The following is an 18,890-nucleotide window of genomic DNA, read 5'->3' as shown; positions in this document are numbered from 1 at the left end:
AAAACTGCAAAAAAAGAAAAAAAAAAAAAAAAAAGGGCATGCACAAGCCACCACTCGTGGTCTACATACTGTATCTTTTGGAAATATTGTATTTCTCCCAGTCCATAGCTTGTCTTTTCATTCTCTTGAAATGCTATTTGCTGGGCGGTGCCTGTGGCTCAAAGGAGTAGGGCACTGGCCCCATATGCCAGAGGTAGTGGGTTCAAACCCAGCCCTGGCCAGAAAAAAAAAAAAAAAAAAAAAAAACTGCAAAAAAAAAATAAATAAAAAATAAATGCTATTTGCAACGTTGACGTTTTAAAATTTTTGAGACCCTCTCACTATTGACTAGGCCAGCAGACAGTGGTACGTTCACAGCTCACTGGAGCTTTCAACTCTTGGCCTCAAGTGATCCTCCCACCTCTGCTTTCATAGTGCTGAGATCACAGGCGTGAGCCCATGTTTTTAATTTTTATCAAGTTCAATTGATCAATTCTTTCTTTCATGGTTGTGCTTTTGGTGGTATGTCTAAAAAGTCATAGCCAAACTCAAGGTCACATAGAGTTCCTCCTGTTATTTTCTAGTTTTTAATAGCTACACACTTTACATTTAGGTCTGTGATCCATTTCGAGTTAATTTTTGTGAAGAGTGTAAGTAAGGTCCATGTGTAATTCATTTGCATGTGCATGTTCAATTGTTCCAGCACATTTTTTTTTTTTTTGAGTTAATCAAATTTAGCAGTGGGGGGTTGTATACACCAACTTTAGTGACACTAACAAGTTCTAACAACTCATTATCAGTGGACCAGCACCATTTTTTGAAAGGATATCTTTCCTCTATTGTGTTATCTTTGCTCCTTTATTAAAGAGCAGTTGCCTAAATTTATGTGTGTATATCTCTGGCCTCCCTATTTTGTCCCATTAATCTATTTGCTTGTTCTTTCATGAATACTACATTGTCTTGATTACTGTAGCTTTACGGGAAGTATTGAAGTTGGGTAACGTCAGTCCTCCAACTTGCTCTTCTTCAATATTGTGTTGGTTATTCTGGGTCTTTTGCCTCTCCTTATAAAATTTAGAATCAGTTTTAGAGTATCTAAAATATTACATGCTGGGATTTTGAATGAGATTGCACTGAATTTATAGATGAAACTGGGAAGAACTGACATTTTGACAATACTCAGGGTGCCTATCCATTCACATGTAATTTTTCTTTCATCAGTTCTGTAGTTTACCTCATATAGATCTTACAGATCTTATACATATTTTGTTAAGAGTTATATTGGGTGGCGCCCGTGGCTCAACACAGTAGGGCGCCAGTCCCATATGCCGGAGGTGGTGGATTCAAACCCAGCCCCGGCCAAAAAAAAAACAAAAAGAGTTATACCTATGTATTTCACTTTTCGGGGATGCTAATGTAAATGGTATTGTTTTTAATTTCAAATTCTATTTGTTTATTGCTGGCATGTAAAAGAACAATCGATATATATATATATATATTTTTTTTTTTTTTGAGACAGTCTCGCTATGTTGCCCTCGGTAGAGTGCTATGGTGTCACAGCTCACAGCAACCTCAAACTCTTTTGTTTTTTTTTTTTTTTTTTGTAGAGACAGAGTCTCACTTTATGGCCCTCAGTAGAGTGCTGTGGCGTCACACAGCTCACATCAACCTCCAACTCCTGGGCTTAAGTGATTCTCCTGCCTCAGCCTCCTGAGCAGCTGGGACCACAGGCGCCTGCCACAACGCCCAGCTATTTTTTGGTTGCAGTTCAGCTGGGGCCAGGTTTGAACCCGCCACCCTCGGCATATGGGGCCGGTGCCCCACCGACTGAGCCACAGGCGCCGCCCCAACCTCAAACTCTTGGCTTAAGAAATTCTCTTGCCTCAGCCTCCCAAGCAGCTGGGACTATGGGCACCCACCACAATGCCTGGTTATTTTTTTGTGTTGCAGTTTTCATTGTTGTTTTAGCAGGTCCCGGGCCGGGTTTGAACCCACCATCCTCAGTGCATGTGGCCGGTGCCCTGCTGTCTGAGCCATGGGTGCCACCCAGCAATTGATTTTTGTATATTTATTATTATTATTATTTTTTTTTTTTAGAGACAGTCTCACTTTATCACCCTTGGTAGAGTTCCATGGCATCACAGCTCACAGCAATCTCCAACTCCTGGGTTTAGGAGATTCTCTTGCCTCAGCCTCCCGAATAGCTGGGACTACAGGCACCTGCCCAGCGCCCAGCTATTTTTTTTGTTGTTGTTGCAGTTTGGCTGGGGCTGGGTTTGAACCCACCACCCTCGGTATATGGGGCCGGTGCCCTACTCACTGAGCCACAGGTGCCGCCCGATTTTTATATATTTATATCTTGCAACCTTGGTGTAGTCACTTATTAGTTCTAGCCAAAGAACTTCTAAAACTCTTTCCCAACCTCTACAGAGAAAAAACCACCATTAACTAAAGATATTCAAAATTGGGCGGCGCCTGTGGCTCAGTCGGTAAGGCGCCGGCCCCATATACTGAGGGTGGCGGGTTCAAAGCCGGCCCCGGCCAAACTGCAACCAAAAAATAGCCGGGCGTTCTGGCGGGCGCCTGTAGTCCCAGCTGCTCGGGAGGCTGAGGCAAGAGAATCGCTTAAGCCCAGGAGTTGGAGGTTGCTGTGAGTTGTGTGAGGCCATGGCACTCTACTGAGGGCCATAAAGTGAGACTCTGTCTCTACAAAAAAAAAAAAAAAGATATTCAAAATTATTAAAGAATTTAACAATTTCAGAGCAGTGCCTGTGGCTCAAAGGAGTAGGGCACAGGCCCCATACGTTGGAGGTGGCGGGTTCAAACCCAGCCCTGGCCAAAAACTGCAAAAAAAAAAAAAAAAAAGAATTTAACAATCTCACAAAGCATTTTAAGGGATAACAGCATCCCAAGGTAAGAATTATCCTGAGAATAACATTCATTTGAAAGGATCCATCTGTCCCTTTTTTTTTATTTTATTTTTTGCAGTTTTGGTCAGGGCTGGGTTTGAACCCACCACCTCCGGTATATGGGGCCAGTGCCTTACTCCTTTGAGCCACAGGTACGGCTCTGTCACTATCTTCTTATTTTACAAAAGAGCCAGTACAACCCCAGGGGCTCAGTTTGGGCTCTAGTCAAACAGACACAGGTTCAAATTAAGCTCCACAACTTACTAGGCATAACCTTGGGGAAATTATTTATTCTAAGCCTTAGATTACTCACTTTTTTTTTTTTTTTTTTTTTGTAGAGACGGAGTCTCACTTTATGGCCCTCGGTAGAGTGCCGTGGCCTCACACAGCTCACAGCAACCTCCAACTCCTGCGCTTAAGCGATTCTCTTGCCTCAGCCTCCCGAGCAGCTGGGACTACAGGTGCCCGCCACAACGCCCGGCTATTTTTTGGTTGCAGTTTGGCCGGGGCCGGCTTTGAACCCGCCACCCTCGGTATATGGGGCTGGCGCCCTACCGACTGAGCCACAGGCGCCACCCAGATTACTCACTTCTAAAATCTCCTTTTAGGGCTTGGTGCCTATAGCTCAGTGAGTAGGGCACCAGCCACATACACTGCCTGCTAAACAATGACAACAGCAACCAAAAAACAGCCAGGCGATTGTAGTCCCAGCTACTTGGGAGGCTGCAGCAAGAGAACTGCTTAAGCCCAGGAGTTGGAGGTTGCTGTGAGCTGTGATGCCAGGGTATACTACTGAGGGTGACAAATGAGACTCTTGTTTCAAAAACAAAACAAAACAAAAAACTTCTAGGAGAAATGAGGTAAACTGCTTATTGAACACTATGTTCAACACAGTATGGGGTTGAGAAAATGTAAAACCAACAATTAATGGCTCAGTGTCTATAGGTCAGTGCCTAGGGCACCAGCCACATACACTGGGAGTGGTGGGTTCAAATCCAACCCAGGCCTGCCAAACAACTGTAACAAAAAAAGACGGGTGTTGTGGTGGGCACCTGTAGTCCCAGCTACTTGGGAGGCTGAGGCAAGAGAATCAAGTAAGCTCTAGAGTTTGAGGTTGCTGTGAGCTGTGATGCCAGACCACTCTACTGAGGGCAACATAGTGAGACTCTGACCCAAAAAGTATTAATAAATAATAAAATAAAAACAAAAACAAGGGCGGCGCCTGTGGCTCAGTGAGTAGGGCGCCGGCCCCATATGCCAAGCATGGCGGGTTCAAACCCAGCCCCGGCCAAACTGCAACAAAAAAAAAAAAAAAATAGCCGGGCGTTGTGGCGGGCGCCTGTAGTCCCAGCTGCTCGGGAGGCTGAGGCAGAGAATCGCGTAAGCCCAAGAGTTAGAGGTTGCTGTGAGCCGTATGACGCCGGCACTCTACCCGAGGGCGGTACAGTGAGACTCTGTCTCTACAAAAAAAAAAAACCAAAAAAAAAAAAAACAATTAAGAATACCCTTAGGCACAGAGAATTGAATGATTTGCTCAAGACAAGGCTATGTCTCATTATGTGTACTTTACAATGAACAATAGTATACTGTAGTATAAATATTCCTTTTACATCTTTTGCAGTCAGTTCATTTTTATAGTGTACAAATTATTTGTATATACACTTGTGCTCCCAAGTGTCATGGATGTAATTACTAACAAACATCCAAAGTCTCCATTGATGTGTTTTGGCAAGGTAGGCTTTTTCCAAAGATTTCATCCCACTTCAGGATTAGCAACCTCACCTGTCTGGTTTAATTTGCCTGTCTTGAAAAAAGGAAGAGAACTTATACTAGTTTTTCCTTAAGGCCCTTGCCCTCTACAGTCTGATCTCTTTCACTTTGATGTCAATGTTCTCTAATACTGCCTAAAAACTGGAACCCTAACCAGGACCTAAAATGAACTTAAAAAATTTTTTTTAACAGATGGAGTCTTGCTATGTTGCCCAGGCTGGAGTGCAGTGGCTATTCACAGGAGTAACCACAGCATACTACAACCTAAAACTCCTGGGCTCAAGTTATCCTCCCACCTCAGCCTCTTGAGTATTTCAACACTATAGGGGCCATGTCTGGTCATGGAACTTTTTTTTTTTTTTTTTTTTTTTGGAGAGACAGAGTCTCACTTTATGGCCCTCAGTAGAGTGCCGTGGCCTCACACAGCTCACAGCAACCTCCAACTCCTGGGCTTAAGCGATTCTCTTGCCTCAGCCTCCCGAGCAGCTGGGACTACAGGCGCCCGCCACAACGCCCAGCTATTTTTTGGTTGCAGTTTGGCCGGGGCCGGGTTTGAACCGGCCACCCTCGATATATGGGGCCGGTGCCTTACCGACTGAGCCACAGGCGCCGCCCTGGTCATGGAACTTTTAAAGAGTCATTAGTTTTATAACACAGAATGTTTAACTATTGTCAAGTATCTATTGTCCAATACCGTTTCATAAGAAGCACCACCTAGCAGGAATTCATGGAAGCTTAGCTGGCTTCTTTCTTCAATCCATTCTCAGTACATCCTCAACAAGTAACATGAAATGGAAGGATAGGTATGGCAAGAATTTTGGGACTTCAATGAATATTTCCTCTAACCCAAATACACCTAAAATCAAAGGAGGAAACATTAAATAGTGAAATAAGACCAATTATATCTAGTCAGATTTAAAGAAAGAAAAAACACTAAATAAATTCTTTCAGAAAAGGATATTAAGCCAAGCGAGGTATCTCACGCCTGCAACCCCAGCACTTGGGAGGCTGAGGTGGGTAGATTGCCTGAGCTCGAGTTGGAGACCAGCCTGAGCAATAGAGTGACCCCATCTCTAAAAAAAAATAGCAAGGTGTTGTGGTGGGCGCCTGTAGTCCCAGCTACTGGATAGGCTGAGGGAAGAGAATTGCTTAAGTCCAAGAGTTTGAGGTTGCTGTGAGCTGATGCCACAGCACCCTACCCAGGGTGGCAAAGTGATACTGTGTCAAAAAAAAAAAAAAAAAAAAAAAAAAAAGAAAGAAAAGGATTTTAAATTAAAGACTAAAAAATGAGCTAAATTTCTTTCAGTTTTTGGCCAGGGCTGGGTTTCTGCCACCTCTGACACATGGGGCTGGCACCCTACTCTGTTGAGCCACAGGCGCTGCACCATGAATTTCTTTCTTTCTTTTTTGAAACAGAGTTTCAGTGTGTCACCCTCGGTAGAGTGCTGTGGCGTCACAGCTCACAGCAACTCAAACAAACTCTTGGGCTTAAGAGAAGATTCTCTTGGGTGGCACCTGAGGCTCAGTGGGTAGGGTGCCTGCCCCATATGCCGAGGGTGGCAGGTTCAAACCCAGCCCTGGCCAAACTGCAACAAAAAAAAAAATAGCTGGGCGTTGTGGTGGGCACCTGTGGTCCCAGCTACTGGGGAGGCTGAAGCAAGAGAACTGCCTATGCCCAGAACTTGGAGGTTGCTGTGAGCTGTGACCCCACAGCGCTCTACCAAGGGCGATACAGTGAGACTCTGTCTCTACAAAAAAAAAAAAAAAGAGAAGGTTCTCTTCCGTCAGCCTCCCAAGTAGCTGGGACTACAGGCACCTGCCACCACGCCCAACTAGTGAGCTAAATTCTTTTTTTTTTTTTTTTTTTTTTGTGGTTTTTTGGCCAGGGCTGGGTTTGAACCCGCCACCTCCGGCATATGGGACCGGTGCCCTACTCCTTGAGCCGCAGGCGCCGCCCGTGAGCTAAATTCTTAAACTTATTCCACTTTATAGTTGACCTATAATATCCTCCTTGAACTCTGTGTCCACTTTATCCCCAATACATTCCAACATAATACATCCATTAAGGCAACTGATGTCCTGGAAAGCGTACTTAGACAAGACCTAAACTAATCTGTCGTGAGTCTATTATTTTAAAGGTTAATGGAGGGACATCTGTTCCCTCTCTCTTACCTAATTAACACCACTTGCTTTATTTTGCTCCAGGAAAATAGTGTTTATCACTCTTACTCCAGGATGAGATCAGAGTCTATGTCACCCTGGTACAGTGCCATGGTGTCACAGCTCACAGTAACCTCAAACTCTTGGGCTTAAGCGATTTGCTTGCCTCGACCTACCAAGTAGCTGGGACTATAGGTGCCTGACACAATACCCGGCATTTTTTTTTTTTTTTTTTTTTTGCATTTGTCATTATTATTTAGCTGACCCAGGCCAGGTTCAGACCCACTAGCCTCAGTGTATGTGGTTGGCACCATAACCACCGTGCTATGGGCACTGAACCTCCATTAGACTTTAATTTCCATTTATCCATCCATCCATTTATATATATAAATATCAATGACAAAAGTTGTTTTCTATGCTTGGCACTCATAGCACAGGGTTACAGCGCCAGCCACATACACCAAGGCTGGTGGTGTGAATCTGGCCCGGACCAGCTAACCAATGGCAACTGCAACCAAAAAAAAAAAAAAAAAATAGCCGGGCATTGTGGCAGGAACCTGTAGTCCCAGTTTCTTGGGAAGCTGAGGCAAAAGATTCTCTTGAGCCCATGAGTCTGAGGATGCTGTGAGCTGTGACACCACAGCACTCTACTGAGGGTGACATAGTGAGACTCTGTCAAAAAAAAAAAAAAAATTGTTTTCTCCATAGCAACTGCTAGGAGTCTGCAAAAAAGATCACTTGAAGCGCCAAGTTCTAATACCTACAAGTGTGTGAAAAATATCACACCATGTTTAAAAATAACTCTTTAATCATATGCACATAAAGGGGATAAAGGGAAACACCAGGCTGATTGGGGAAGGGAGTAGGGTATTCTCCCTTTGTCCCAGTGTCTGCTTGGCATAGTTCTGAGATCACACACACAATTGGGGTGGGCTGGGAAGTAGAATAAGGGAGAGGACTGAAGAGACAAAGACAAGGAGGGAGAGGAAGGGCTTGCAGTAGTCTCAATCAGTGGACTCTAACACAGATTCACTCAGTGCAAGGTCCCAGTAGTGTTCAGCCCCATGCTTTTTGAAATGCTCACGAGCCATGTTCTCTGTAGGGCACTGTTTGAACTTCATCTCTCCAAAGCTCCGGTCTTTGGCTGTACCCTGGGAAAGAGATAAAATATAATTTTTTTTTTTTTTTTGTAGAGACAGAGTCTCACTTTATGGCCCTCAGTAGAGTGCCGTGGCATCACACAGCTCACAGCAACCTCCAACTCCTGGGCTTAAACGATTCTCTTGCCTCAGCCTCCTGAGTAGCTGGGACTACAGGCGCCCGCCACAACGCCCGGCTACATAAAATATAATTTCTTATTTAACTCAGATATAAAACCTAACTATTTGTGTAGGAAGGTGCCTAGCTGAAAGTGATTTTATGATAAAAGCAATTGTAACCTCCAGTTTTCATCATTTCATCTGCATAAGAATTTTAGTTTATAGATGGAGTGAGAATGAGGAATTCTGTGCTTTTTTTTTTTTTTTGTAGAGACAGAGTCTCACTTTACTGCCCTCGGTAGAGTGCCGTGGCGTCACACGGCTCACAGCAACCTCCAGCTCTTGGGCTTACGTGATTCTCTTGCCTCAACCTCCCGAGTAGCTGGGACTACAGGCGCCCGCCACAACGCCCGGCTATTTTTTTTGTTGTTGCAGTTTGGCCGGGGTTGGGTTTGAACCCGCCACCCTCGGTATATGGGGCCGGCGCCCTACTCACTGAGCCACAGGCGCCGCCTGGAATTCTGTGCTTTTAACAGCAAGTCAGGACTATGGAGTGGGGTGATATGAGATGAACTTGTGTCCCACCAGTCCATAAGGATTAAATTTGGGCTTTTAAGGAGAAAGGAGTTATACAATCAGAGGCTAAAAGAACTCTTTTTACAAGACTTAGAGAAACCCTGTATACAAGCAGGAGGTTTTGGGGCCCAGAGACAAAGAACAATTGTGGTAGTAGGGGAGAACTGGGAGGCCACTTGCAAAGAACTACAACAGAAAAAGACCCATTAGAAGGTGGAACAGCATTCTTGGCAAGCGCACCAGCAGCAAAGCCAGTCAGAGTACCACCTCTAGAGGCTTTCAGAGAGCAGGCTTAAAAAGAAAGCTGGGGGCGGCACCTGTGGCTCAGTGGGTAGGCGCCAGCCCCCATATACCGAGGGTAGTGAGTTCAAACCTGGCCATGGCCAAATTGCAACAAAAAAATAGCAGGGCGTTGTGGCGGGCACCTGTATTCCCAGCTACTCGGGATGCTGAGGCAGGAGAATCACCTAAGCCCAGGAGTTGGAGGTTGCTGTGAGCTGTGTGTTGCCACGGCACTCTACCGAGGGCAACAAAGTAAGACTGTCTCTACAAAAAAAAAAAAAAAAAAAAAAGAAAGAAAGAAAAGAAAAGAAAGTAAGCTGGAAGCACTGCATTGTGGTAGGCACCTGTGGCCCCAGCTATTCAGGGGGCTGAGGCAAGTGGATTGCTTGAATCCAAGACATGGAGTGAGGCTGTCTCCACAAAAAAAAAAAAAATAAAAAAACAAACAACCAAAAAGAAAAACCAATCAAACAAACAAACAAAAACAACCAAAAAGGAGGCTGGAGCAGAATTTGGCCTTTTTCTGAATCTTAGAGATAATTCCTGGAAAAACTCTCAGAGATGAACAGAAGAAAATTTGAAGAGGGGGCTGGGATATTAAATATGCCAAGCGGGGACTTATGAAACAGAGAGATATTATAGTTATTATTATCCAATCTGTATGTATAAATTGCAGAATGTGAGATAAGATGGAAGAACACATGAAAAACAACAGTAATTACCTATACAGAATGGTCTTAAGAGATCAGAGAATATGAAGAGTACTTTTTCAGTAAGTGCCCTTCTATAATTTTTTCTTTTCAGTGTTGGGATGGGGCCTCCTCTGGTATATGGGGCCAGCACCCTACTCCTTTGAGCCAGAGGCGCTGTCCCCCCACCCTCTTTCTTTTTGAGACAGAGTCCCACTATGTTGCCTTCGGTAGAGTGCCATAGCATCATAGCTCACAGCAACCTCAAACTCTTGGGCTCAAGCAATTCTCTTGCCTCAGCCTCCCGAGTAGCTGGGACTACGGGTGCCAGACCCAATGCCCAGCTATTTTTAGAGATGAGGTCTCGCTCTTACTCAGGCTGATCTTGAACCTGTGAGGTCAGGCAATCCACCCACCTCCACCTCCCAGAGTGATGAAATTACAGGTTCGAGACTCTGTGCCTGGCCTTTTTTTTTTTTGAGACAGTCAGTCTCACTCTTATTGTCCTGGGTAGAGTGCCATGGGGTCACCACAGCAAATCTCAAACTTGGGGCTAAAGTGTTCCTCTTGTCTCAAGCCTCCTGAGTAGCTGAAACTACAGGCACCCACAATGATGTGTGCCTTGTTTTTCTACTTTTAGTAAAGGTCTCACTCTTGCTCAGGCCAGTCTCAAACTCCTGACCTTAAGCAATCCACCCACCTTGGCCTCCCAGAGTGCTAGGATTACGGCCATGAGCCACTGTACCCAGTTAATGTACCACTTTTTTTTTTTTGGAGACAGAGTTTTATTATGCTGCCCCTGGGTAGAGTGCTATGGTCTCACAGCTCACAGCAACCTCAAACTCTTGGGCTCAAGTGATTCTCTTGCTTCATCTTCCAAAGTAGCTGGGATCTCAGGTACCCGCCACAGTGCTTGGCCCAGCAGTTTTTTTTTTTTTTTGGGGGGGAGGGTTGCAGTTATCATTGTTGTTTAGCAGGCCCAGGCCAGGCTAAAAATAGCAGGGCATTGTGGTGGGCGCCTGCAGTCCTATCTATACAGGAGGCTGAAGCATCCATCCTTTTGCCCAGGAGTTTCGAGGTTGAGGTGAGGTTTGATGATGCCACTGCACTCGAGATGGGGAACAGAGTAAGACCCTGTTTCAAAAACAAAACAAAAAAACAAAGACAGTGAATAATCCCTTAAGTAATTAATCTTTTTTTTTTTTTTTTTTGTAGAGACAGAGTCTCACTGTACCGCCCTCGGGTAGAGTGCCGTGGCGTCACACGGCTCACAGCAACCTCTAACTCCTGGGCTTCCGCGATTCTCTTGCTTCAGCCTCCCTAGTAGCTGGGACTACAGGCGCCCGCCACAACGCCCGGCTGTTTTTTTGTTGTTGTTGCAGTTTGACCGGGGCTGGGTTTGAACCCGCCACCCTCGGCATGTGGGGCCGGCGCCCTACTCGCTGAGCCACAGGCACCGCCCTCTTTTTTTTTTTTTTTTTGAGACAGGGCCTCAAGCTGTCGCCCAAGGTAGAGTGCCATGACGTCATAGCTCGCAGCAGCCTCAAACTCTTGGGCTCAAGTGATTCTCTTACCTCAGTTTTTTTTCTATTTTTTGAGAAACCCTACATATAAGACCCTAACATATAAGGTCTCACTTTTTGCCCAGGCTGGTCTTGAACTGGTGAGCTCAAGCTATCCACTTGCGTCAGACTCCCAGAGCGCTAGGATTAAGGGCATAAGCCACCACACTTCAGCCTCATCTTTTTTTTTTGAGACAGAGTTTTGTGAGCCTTGGTAGAGTGCCATGGAGTCACAGCTCACAGCAACCTTCAACTCCTGGGCTTAGGCGATTCTCTTGCTTTAGCCTCTTGAGTAGCTGGGACTAGAAGAGCCCGCCACAATGCCCGGCTATTTTTTATTGCAGTTTAGCCAGGGTCGGGTTCAAACCCACCACCCTTGGTATATGGGGTCAGCGCCCTACCCACTGAACCACAGGCGCTGCCCTCATCTTTTTTTTTTTATTGAGACAGAGCCTCAAGCTGTTGCACTGGGTATATTGCGATGGCATCACAGCACACAGCAACCTCAAACTCTTGGGCTTAACCGATTCTCTTGCCTTAGGCTCCCAGGTAGCTAGGACTACAGACACCCGCCACAGCACCCAGCCATTTTTTTGGTTGTAGTTGTCATTGTTTGGTGGGCCCAGACTGGATTCGAACCCACCAGCTCGGGTGTATGTGGCTGGTGTCCTAGCCGCTTGAGCTACAGGCGCCAAGCATCATCTTTGTTTTTGAAATCCATTTTTAAATGATTGGCAGCAAATTTTTCCTGATTATATTTCATTTATTTATTTATTTATTATTGTTTTGTTTTTGAGACAGTCTTACTTTGTAACCTTTGGTAGAGTGCCCTGGTGTCACAGCTCACAGGAAACCTCTAACTCTTGGGCTTAAGCAAGTCTCTTGTCTCAGCCTCCTGGAAGTTTAGGCACCTGCCACAATGCCCAGCTATTTTTTTTTTTTTTTTTTTTGTAGAGACAGAGTCTCACTTTATGGCCCTCGGTAGAGTGCCGTGGCCTCACACAGCTCACAGCAACCTCCAACTCCTGGGCTTAAGCGATTCTCTTGCCTCAGCCTCCCAAGTAGCTGGGACTACAGGCGCCCGCCACAATGCCCGGCTATTTTTTTTGGTTGCAGTTTGGCCGGGGCCGGGTTTGAACCCGCCACCCTCGGTACATGGGGCCAGCGCCTTACTGGCTGAGCCACAGGCGCCGCCCTTGCCCAGCTATTTTTTTTGTTGTTTTTGCAATTGTCATTGTTGTTTCACAGGCCCTGGTGGGTTCGAACCTGCCTGCCTTGGTGTATGTGGCCGTCGGCCTACCCACTGAGCTACGGGTGCTGCTCCTGAGTATATTTTAGTTATATTGATGAGTATTTATTACATGCCATCTTGGGAAATGTATATTTCATAGACATGAATATGAGACTTGGAAAGAGGGGAACGAATTGTGAGATTTTTCTTTGGATACAGTGAAGAAAGTAGAATTAAAATATAGTGAGGGCTTAGGGCTAAGGCGCCAGCCACATACACCTGAGCTGGCAGATTAGAATCCAGCCCGGGCCCGCCAAACAATGACGGCTGCAATCAAAAAATAGTTGGGCGTTGTGCCAGGTGCCTGTGGTCCCAGCTACTTGGGAGGCAGAGGCAGGAGAATCGCTTGAGCCCAGGAGTTGGAGGTTGCTGTGAGCTGTGATGTGACAGCACTCTACCTAGGGTGACAGCTTGAGGCTCTGTCTCAAAAGAAAAAAAAAAAAAAAAAAAGAATATAAAGTTAGGAGGCTGAGCAATGTAGGTTATAACACTGAGCAATCTGGGCCAGACACTTACTATCAAATTCTACTGCCTTAACTATAAAATGCAGATATTATTACTTGTTCTCCCTGTTGTCTCGAGAGTACAGTGGCATCATCACAGCTCAATGCAACCTCAAACTCCTGGGCTCAAGCAATCCTCCTGGCTTAGCCTCCCTAGTAGCTCAGATTATAAGTGAACACCACTATGCCCAGGTAATTTGTAAATTTTTTGTAGAGATAGGTCTCACTTTTGCTCAGGATGGTTTTGAACTCCTGGCCAAAAACAATCTTCCCACTTCTGCCTCACAGAATACTAGGATTACAGGCATGAGCCACCAAGCCCAGCTCACTGTTTAGTTTTTACCATTCCATCGCTCTACTTGATAGTACAAACAATCAGGAATTGGCTGTTTCAGGGTTTTACAAAGGATCACCTACCTCCCAGACTAGTACACATTTGTTCGTTTTCTTCACAGCTTCCTCATCAGATTCCTCATCATCTGGAAGAGACAATATAGCTAAATCTTGCTCTAAATTTAGATGAGAGACCACAGATCTGGCTTCTTAACATTATTCAAGTCTACTAAGATTCTCTGAAATATTGGCACCCTTTCCCATGCGCTGGAATCAAATATTTTATTATCAGTTACTCTATATTTTGACCAAATTAGACAGGAGGCTACAAGTATACAGGTGTATTAATTTAATAAACATTTACTAAGCACCTGCTATGTGTTAAAAGCTGTGTCACATATTGGGAATAAGGCTAAAAAACACAAGCAGTTAATAATAAAAATTTGTCCTAGAAACTTTGGTAGCTAGGTTTTCGATGTCAACGTAACATTCTTTTTTTTTTTTTTTTTTGGAGACAGAGTCTCACTGTGTTGTCCTCGGTAGAGTGCCGTAGTGTCACAGCTCACAGCAACCTCAAACTCTTGGGCTTAAGCAATTCTCTTGCCTCAGTCTCCCAAGGAGCTGGGACTATAGGCGCCCACCACAATGCCTGGCTATGTTTTGGTTGTAGTTGACATTGCTGTTTAGCAGGCCTGGGCCAGGCTCAAACCTGTCAGCCTTGGCATATGTGGCCGGCACCCTATTCACTGAGCTATAGGCACCGAGCCATGATAAGAGTATTCTCAAGGAGCTTTTAGCCTAATGAAGAGGGCAGATGTGCCAAATTGAAGTATCTTAAGAACGTTTACAAATAAAACTAAGATGTAAGTCAATTAGCACAAAAGTATACCTTAAGTATTTCAAGGACCAAAAAGTATAGGAAGGCCAAACTTAGGTAAAGTTAAGAAAAGTAAGGTTTTGCAGATTTTATCTTTTATTTTTTTCATTATTTTTTTTTTGGATACAATATGTTGCCTGGGCTGGTCTCCAATTCTTGGGCTAATTCTTGCCTTAGTCTCCAGGGTAACTGAGATCATAGATACACACCACCATCCTACTCTACAAGTTTCAAATGCTAATTCAAGTCTTTAAAGATGGTAAGAATCAACACTGATGGGAGGAGTATGGTGACCAGAAGACTGTCAAATACAGACATCCCCAATTTAAGATAGTTTGACTTGGCTCGTAGCCTGTTGCTCAGTGAGTAGGGTGCCAAAAGGTGGTGGGTTTGAATCCAGCCCGGGCCTGCTAAACAAGGACAAGAGCAATCAAAAAAAAAAAAAGCTGGGTGTTGGGGTGGGCACCTGTGTTCCAGCTGCTCAGGAGGCTGAGGCAAGAGAATAACTTAAGCCCAAGAGTTTGAGGTTACTGTGAGCTCTGATGCCACAGCACTCTACCAAGGGCGACGCAGTGAGACTCTATCTCAAAAAGAAAATAAAAATAAAAAATAAAAGACGGTTTGACTTACAGCTTTTTGATTTTACAATGGTGTGAAAGCAATACACATTCAGTAGTACTCTGTACATTGTACTTTGTTTTTTGTTTTTTTTGAGACAGAGTTTCCCTTTATCTCCCTGGATGGAGTGCCATGGCATCATAGCTCACAGCAACCTCAAATTCCTGGGCTCAAGCATTCTTGCTTTAGCCTCCCAAATAGCTGGGACTACAGGCAATTGCCACAAGGCCTGGCTACTTTTTAGAGACAGGGGTTTCACTCTTGCTCCAGTTTGTGTCGAACTCATGAGCTCAGGCAATCTGCCCAACTTGGCCTCCCAGAGTGTGAAGACTATAAGCATGAGCCACCACACCTGGCTTAAACAATATCTTTTCTTGATGAAACCAGAGAGGTTTTGTGGCTCTGAAAATCTCCTTTGACACCCTCAGTCTTAAAAACAAAAATCCAGGTGGTGCCTGTGGCTCAGTGAGTAGGGCGCCGGCCCCATATACCGAGGGTGGCAGGTTCAAACCCAGCCCCGGCTGAACTGCAACAAAAAAAATAGCTGGGCGTTGTGGTGGGTGCCTGTAGTCCCAGCTGCTCGGGAAGCTGAGGCAGGAGAATTGCAGAAGCCCAAGAGCTGGAGGTTGCTGTGAGTCCTGTAACGTCAGGGCACTCTACCGAGGGCAGTAAAGTGAGACTCTGTCTCTACCAAAAAAAAATCCTCTTCATTAAAAGTAATACAGACCTTTAGTTTGTGCATAACAAACAAACTAAATATACTCATGTAACCAGTACCTACATACAGGAAAGAAAGGGAAACCAGCCGGTAGAAAAGCCTTAAATGACAGGCAGAAGAATAACTTTTTTTTTTTTTTTTTTTTGGTAGAGACAGAGTCTCACTTTATGGCCCTCGGTAGAGTGCCGTGGCCTCACACAGCTCACAGCAACCTCCAACTCCTGGGCTTAAGCGATTCTCTTGCCTCAGCCTCCCGAGTAGCTGGGACTACAGGTGCCCGCCACAACGCCCGGCTATTTTTTTTTTTTTTGGTTGCAGTTCAGCCGGGGCCGGGTTTGAACCCGCCACCCTCAGTATATGGGCCGGCGCCTCACCAACTGAGCCACAGGTGCCACCCAGAAGAATAACTTTTAACATTCATTTTCATATAATACTATATGAACATCTAACAAGTTCACACAATGAATGGGTCTTTCTAAAATTCCTGAACACTATCTAGTGTCAGCAAGAGTGTCACAGGGAGGCAATAAGATGAAAGGACTAATGTACCATCCCCACTTCCCACAGCTCTCCCACTTAATCCCCTCTAGCCCCCATTCACCATCTCCCTTCGTGTTAGATGTCTGTTCATCCCACTTTATCCGATGCAGCATAAGACGCTTAAATTTCTTCTGGGCTTTGGGGCCTAGAAACAGAGAGGAAGAATTTTTCCAGAGCTGTGGAAGATTATGGGGTAGAAAGAACCTCTGAGCTCATCTAATGCTCAGACATTAATGTGGTAGTTGAAGCAATCCCAGGAACTACATTTTAGGGCCTTCTATTCCTATAAACAAAGGAACAGAGGCCCAGTATATTATACCCAGGTATGGCTCTAAAATACTATCATCTTCTCCCTTCTCCCCATAATGCTAATCACTCTAGGCCTAGGGTTATCCAGGGACAATCTCCCTCACGTTTTTCACACTCACCCCCTTCCACTACTACCACGTTGACATCCTTGTGCAGTACCACCACCCCTGTCAGGTACAGTTGCCCAGCATTGGCCTCAATCTTGAACTTCTTGGCTGGGTTGCTCAAATTTCGAACTCTGGAGAAGGGAAAGTTTAGTTATGTCTTCCATTTTAGCATCAGTAGCTGCCTGAATGGAATGGCAAATAAACAGATGAATCCAAAACGGTTTTCTTTCTAAAAACAAGGGCCCCTGAAGTAAACAATTATATAAGTGCTTAAAAGGTAAACAACTATACAAATGCTTAAAAATTTTGAATATTTATACTATCTTATATTTCTTCAAAGTCTAGCACTATATACTTTATAATAAATGGCAATCAAAATTTAAGAAAAAGGAAGAGGTATTTACAAGCTCACTGTTCTAGACAATGCAAAGTTCTACAAATTCTTTGCCCTCTAGATCATATAATGTAAAGGAGTCTCTATGTATGCATGAAAATTTTCTAGGATACCAGAAAAACTGTTAGAAGTAATAACCTCCATTGTGGTTGTTAAGTGATTAGAGCCTAAGAGGGGGACTTTTAAAATAAGTGCCCTTCTCTATTGTTAGAGAACTTTAATGTTAATAAGAATTCACTAATTTTGTAGTAATGTACCACTATTATAAGAACAAGATAATAGAAGAACCTTTGAAAAACAGAAAATATACATGAACTCAACATTGAAACATTGGAAACATTATTCATGAAACATCATACATGAAAACATTATTCAACAGGAAGGTAGAAAAATACTTATATTGCATAAAATACATTTTAGGGTGAGGACGAAAGGATTACTGCAGTACATCAGAGTAAGAATATGATTATTGAGCGAAGAAATTTGTAATGCTCTCTGGAGAAATAGAATGATGTTTTTATACTTCACAAATAACAAACAATCCTTAGTTCACATCTCAGCCCGAAAAAGTATATTTATTCATTCATTCTTCAGAACTAATACCAGTTAATGAAGAAGACTTGTGATAAAAGAACTGGATAATCATAAAAATAAACCTCTAACTCTTGCCACTTCAATAGATTTACTAGTTCCTGAATCACCCTACAATCATTAAGAAAGTAGGGACCAGTGTTGGGTAGGCTTTTAGACAACCATGATTCTGCCTTAAGCACTTGAAAAATGTTTTGGTATTTCTAAGGAGGTTGGCCCAGTATGGACACCTACCTATATACAGATATGTGTACCCCCTGTGAAATGTCTTCTTTAAGCTTTTTAATTTTCTTGACCTTTCTCTGTTCTGCTGTAAGTTTTCGGGCAGCGTTGGCCTCTTCATGCGCTCTGTCGTGACAGGAAGGACATCCACAAGTGAGAAAGGCATTGAAGATCAGAGGCAGGGCTGAGGGAAAGAGAGAGCAACGGAGGACTCTCCCCTCCCTTCAAACATGGATCCCCCAGAAAAGTCTGGGAAAGGTACTTGCCCTGGGTTTCCACTCAACCCCATGGCACTTACTTCTGTCTTTTTGCCATTTGAGCTTTGACATGGGCTTCTACCTTCGTGGGGTCTTGAACAGCTTCTGTGCCTAATACTCGCATCAGATTAGAAATTCTCACTGCAGTGGAGAGAGGATAGCAATTAATCCTCTAAGTCACTTCTCCATGTAGGATAACCTCTATGTCTTTTCTGCCAATTCATATTTGTTTCAAATCTCTGCTTAAACCTCACGTCCTCCAATAACTCCTACCTTGGAAATCCCATCCAATGAACTCAACATTGGCAGTTCACACAAGCTAAAGAACTGGCATATAGTTATATAATTTGAAAATTTAGGGGCTCAGCACCCATGGCTCTGGCGTTAGGGCACTGGCCACATACGCTGAGGCTGGCAGGCTCGAACCTAGCCTGGGTCTGCCAACCAACAATAACAACAACAACAAAATAGCTGGGTGTTATGGTGGGTGCCTGAAGCAGGTGGATTGCCTGAATTCACAGGTTCAAGACCAGCCTGAGCAAATGCAAGTCTCCATCTCTAAAAAAAGGCGAGGTGTTGTGACAGGTGCCTATAGTCCCGGCCACTCAGGAGGCTGAGACAAGAGAATCGCTTTAGCCCAAGAGTTTGAGGTTGCTGTGAGCGATGACACCAGGGCACTCTACCAAGGGCAACAAAGTGAGACTCTGTCTCAAAAACAAAAAACAAATTAAAATATTACGTACTTAATAAGTCTATGCAAATACTATAACTACTATTTTCACAAATTTCAAGACCAGTATTTATCCAGGAAAATCAGTAATACAAGGCCAAGCGCAGTGGTTAACGCCTGTGATCTCAGCACTTGGGAGGCTGAGGCGGGCGGACTGGCTGAGCTCACAGGTTCCAGACTAGCCTAAAGAAGAGCCAGAACCCATCTCTAAAAA

General features: G+C 44.3%; 1 protein-coding gene across 4 annotated transcripts in view; it reads right to left on the bottom strand.

The window, feature by feature from the left end:
• Positions 1-7,608: 7,608 nt before the first annotated feature.
• Positions 7,609-18,890, bottom strand: part of PRPF3 (pre-mRNA processing factor 3) — a 33,013-nt gene continuing 21,731 nt past the window's right edge. For all 4 annotated transcript variants that reach the window (XM_053590723.1, XM_053590722.1, XM_053590725.1 and 1 more), the window contains 6 exons: positions 17,988-18,087; positions 17,702-17,815; positions 16,495-16,613; positions 16,128-16,211; positions 13,398-13,459; positions 7,609-7,969 (listed from right to left, as the gene is read on the bottom strand). In XM_053590723.1, coding sequence (XP_053446698.1) covers positions 7,823-7,969; positions 13,398-13,459; positions 16,128-16,211; positions 16,495-16,613; positions 17,702-17,815; positions 17,988-18,087 — 626 coding nt within the window. In that variant the 3' untranslated portion in view covers positions 7,609-7,822. The remainder of the gene's footprint in view (positions 7,970-13,397; positions 13,460-16,127; positions 16,212-16,494; positions 16,614-17,701; positions 17,816-17,987; positions 18,088-18,890) is intronic.

Source organism: Nycticebus coucang, chromosome 5 (assembly GCF_027406575.1).
Source record: "Nycticebus coucang isolate mNycCou1 chromosome 5, mNycCou1.pri, whole genome shotgun sequence".
NCBI lineage: Eukaryota > Metazoa > Chordata > Mammalia > Primates > Lorisidae > Nycticebus > Nycticebus coucang.
Note: the sequence above shows the minus strand (reverse complement) of the source record. Positions and strands in the feature narration are given on the sequence as shown.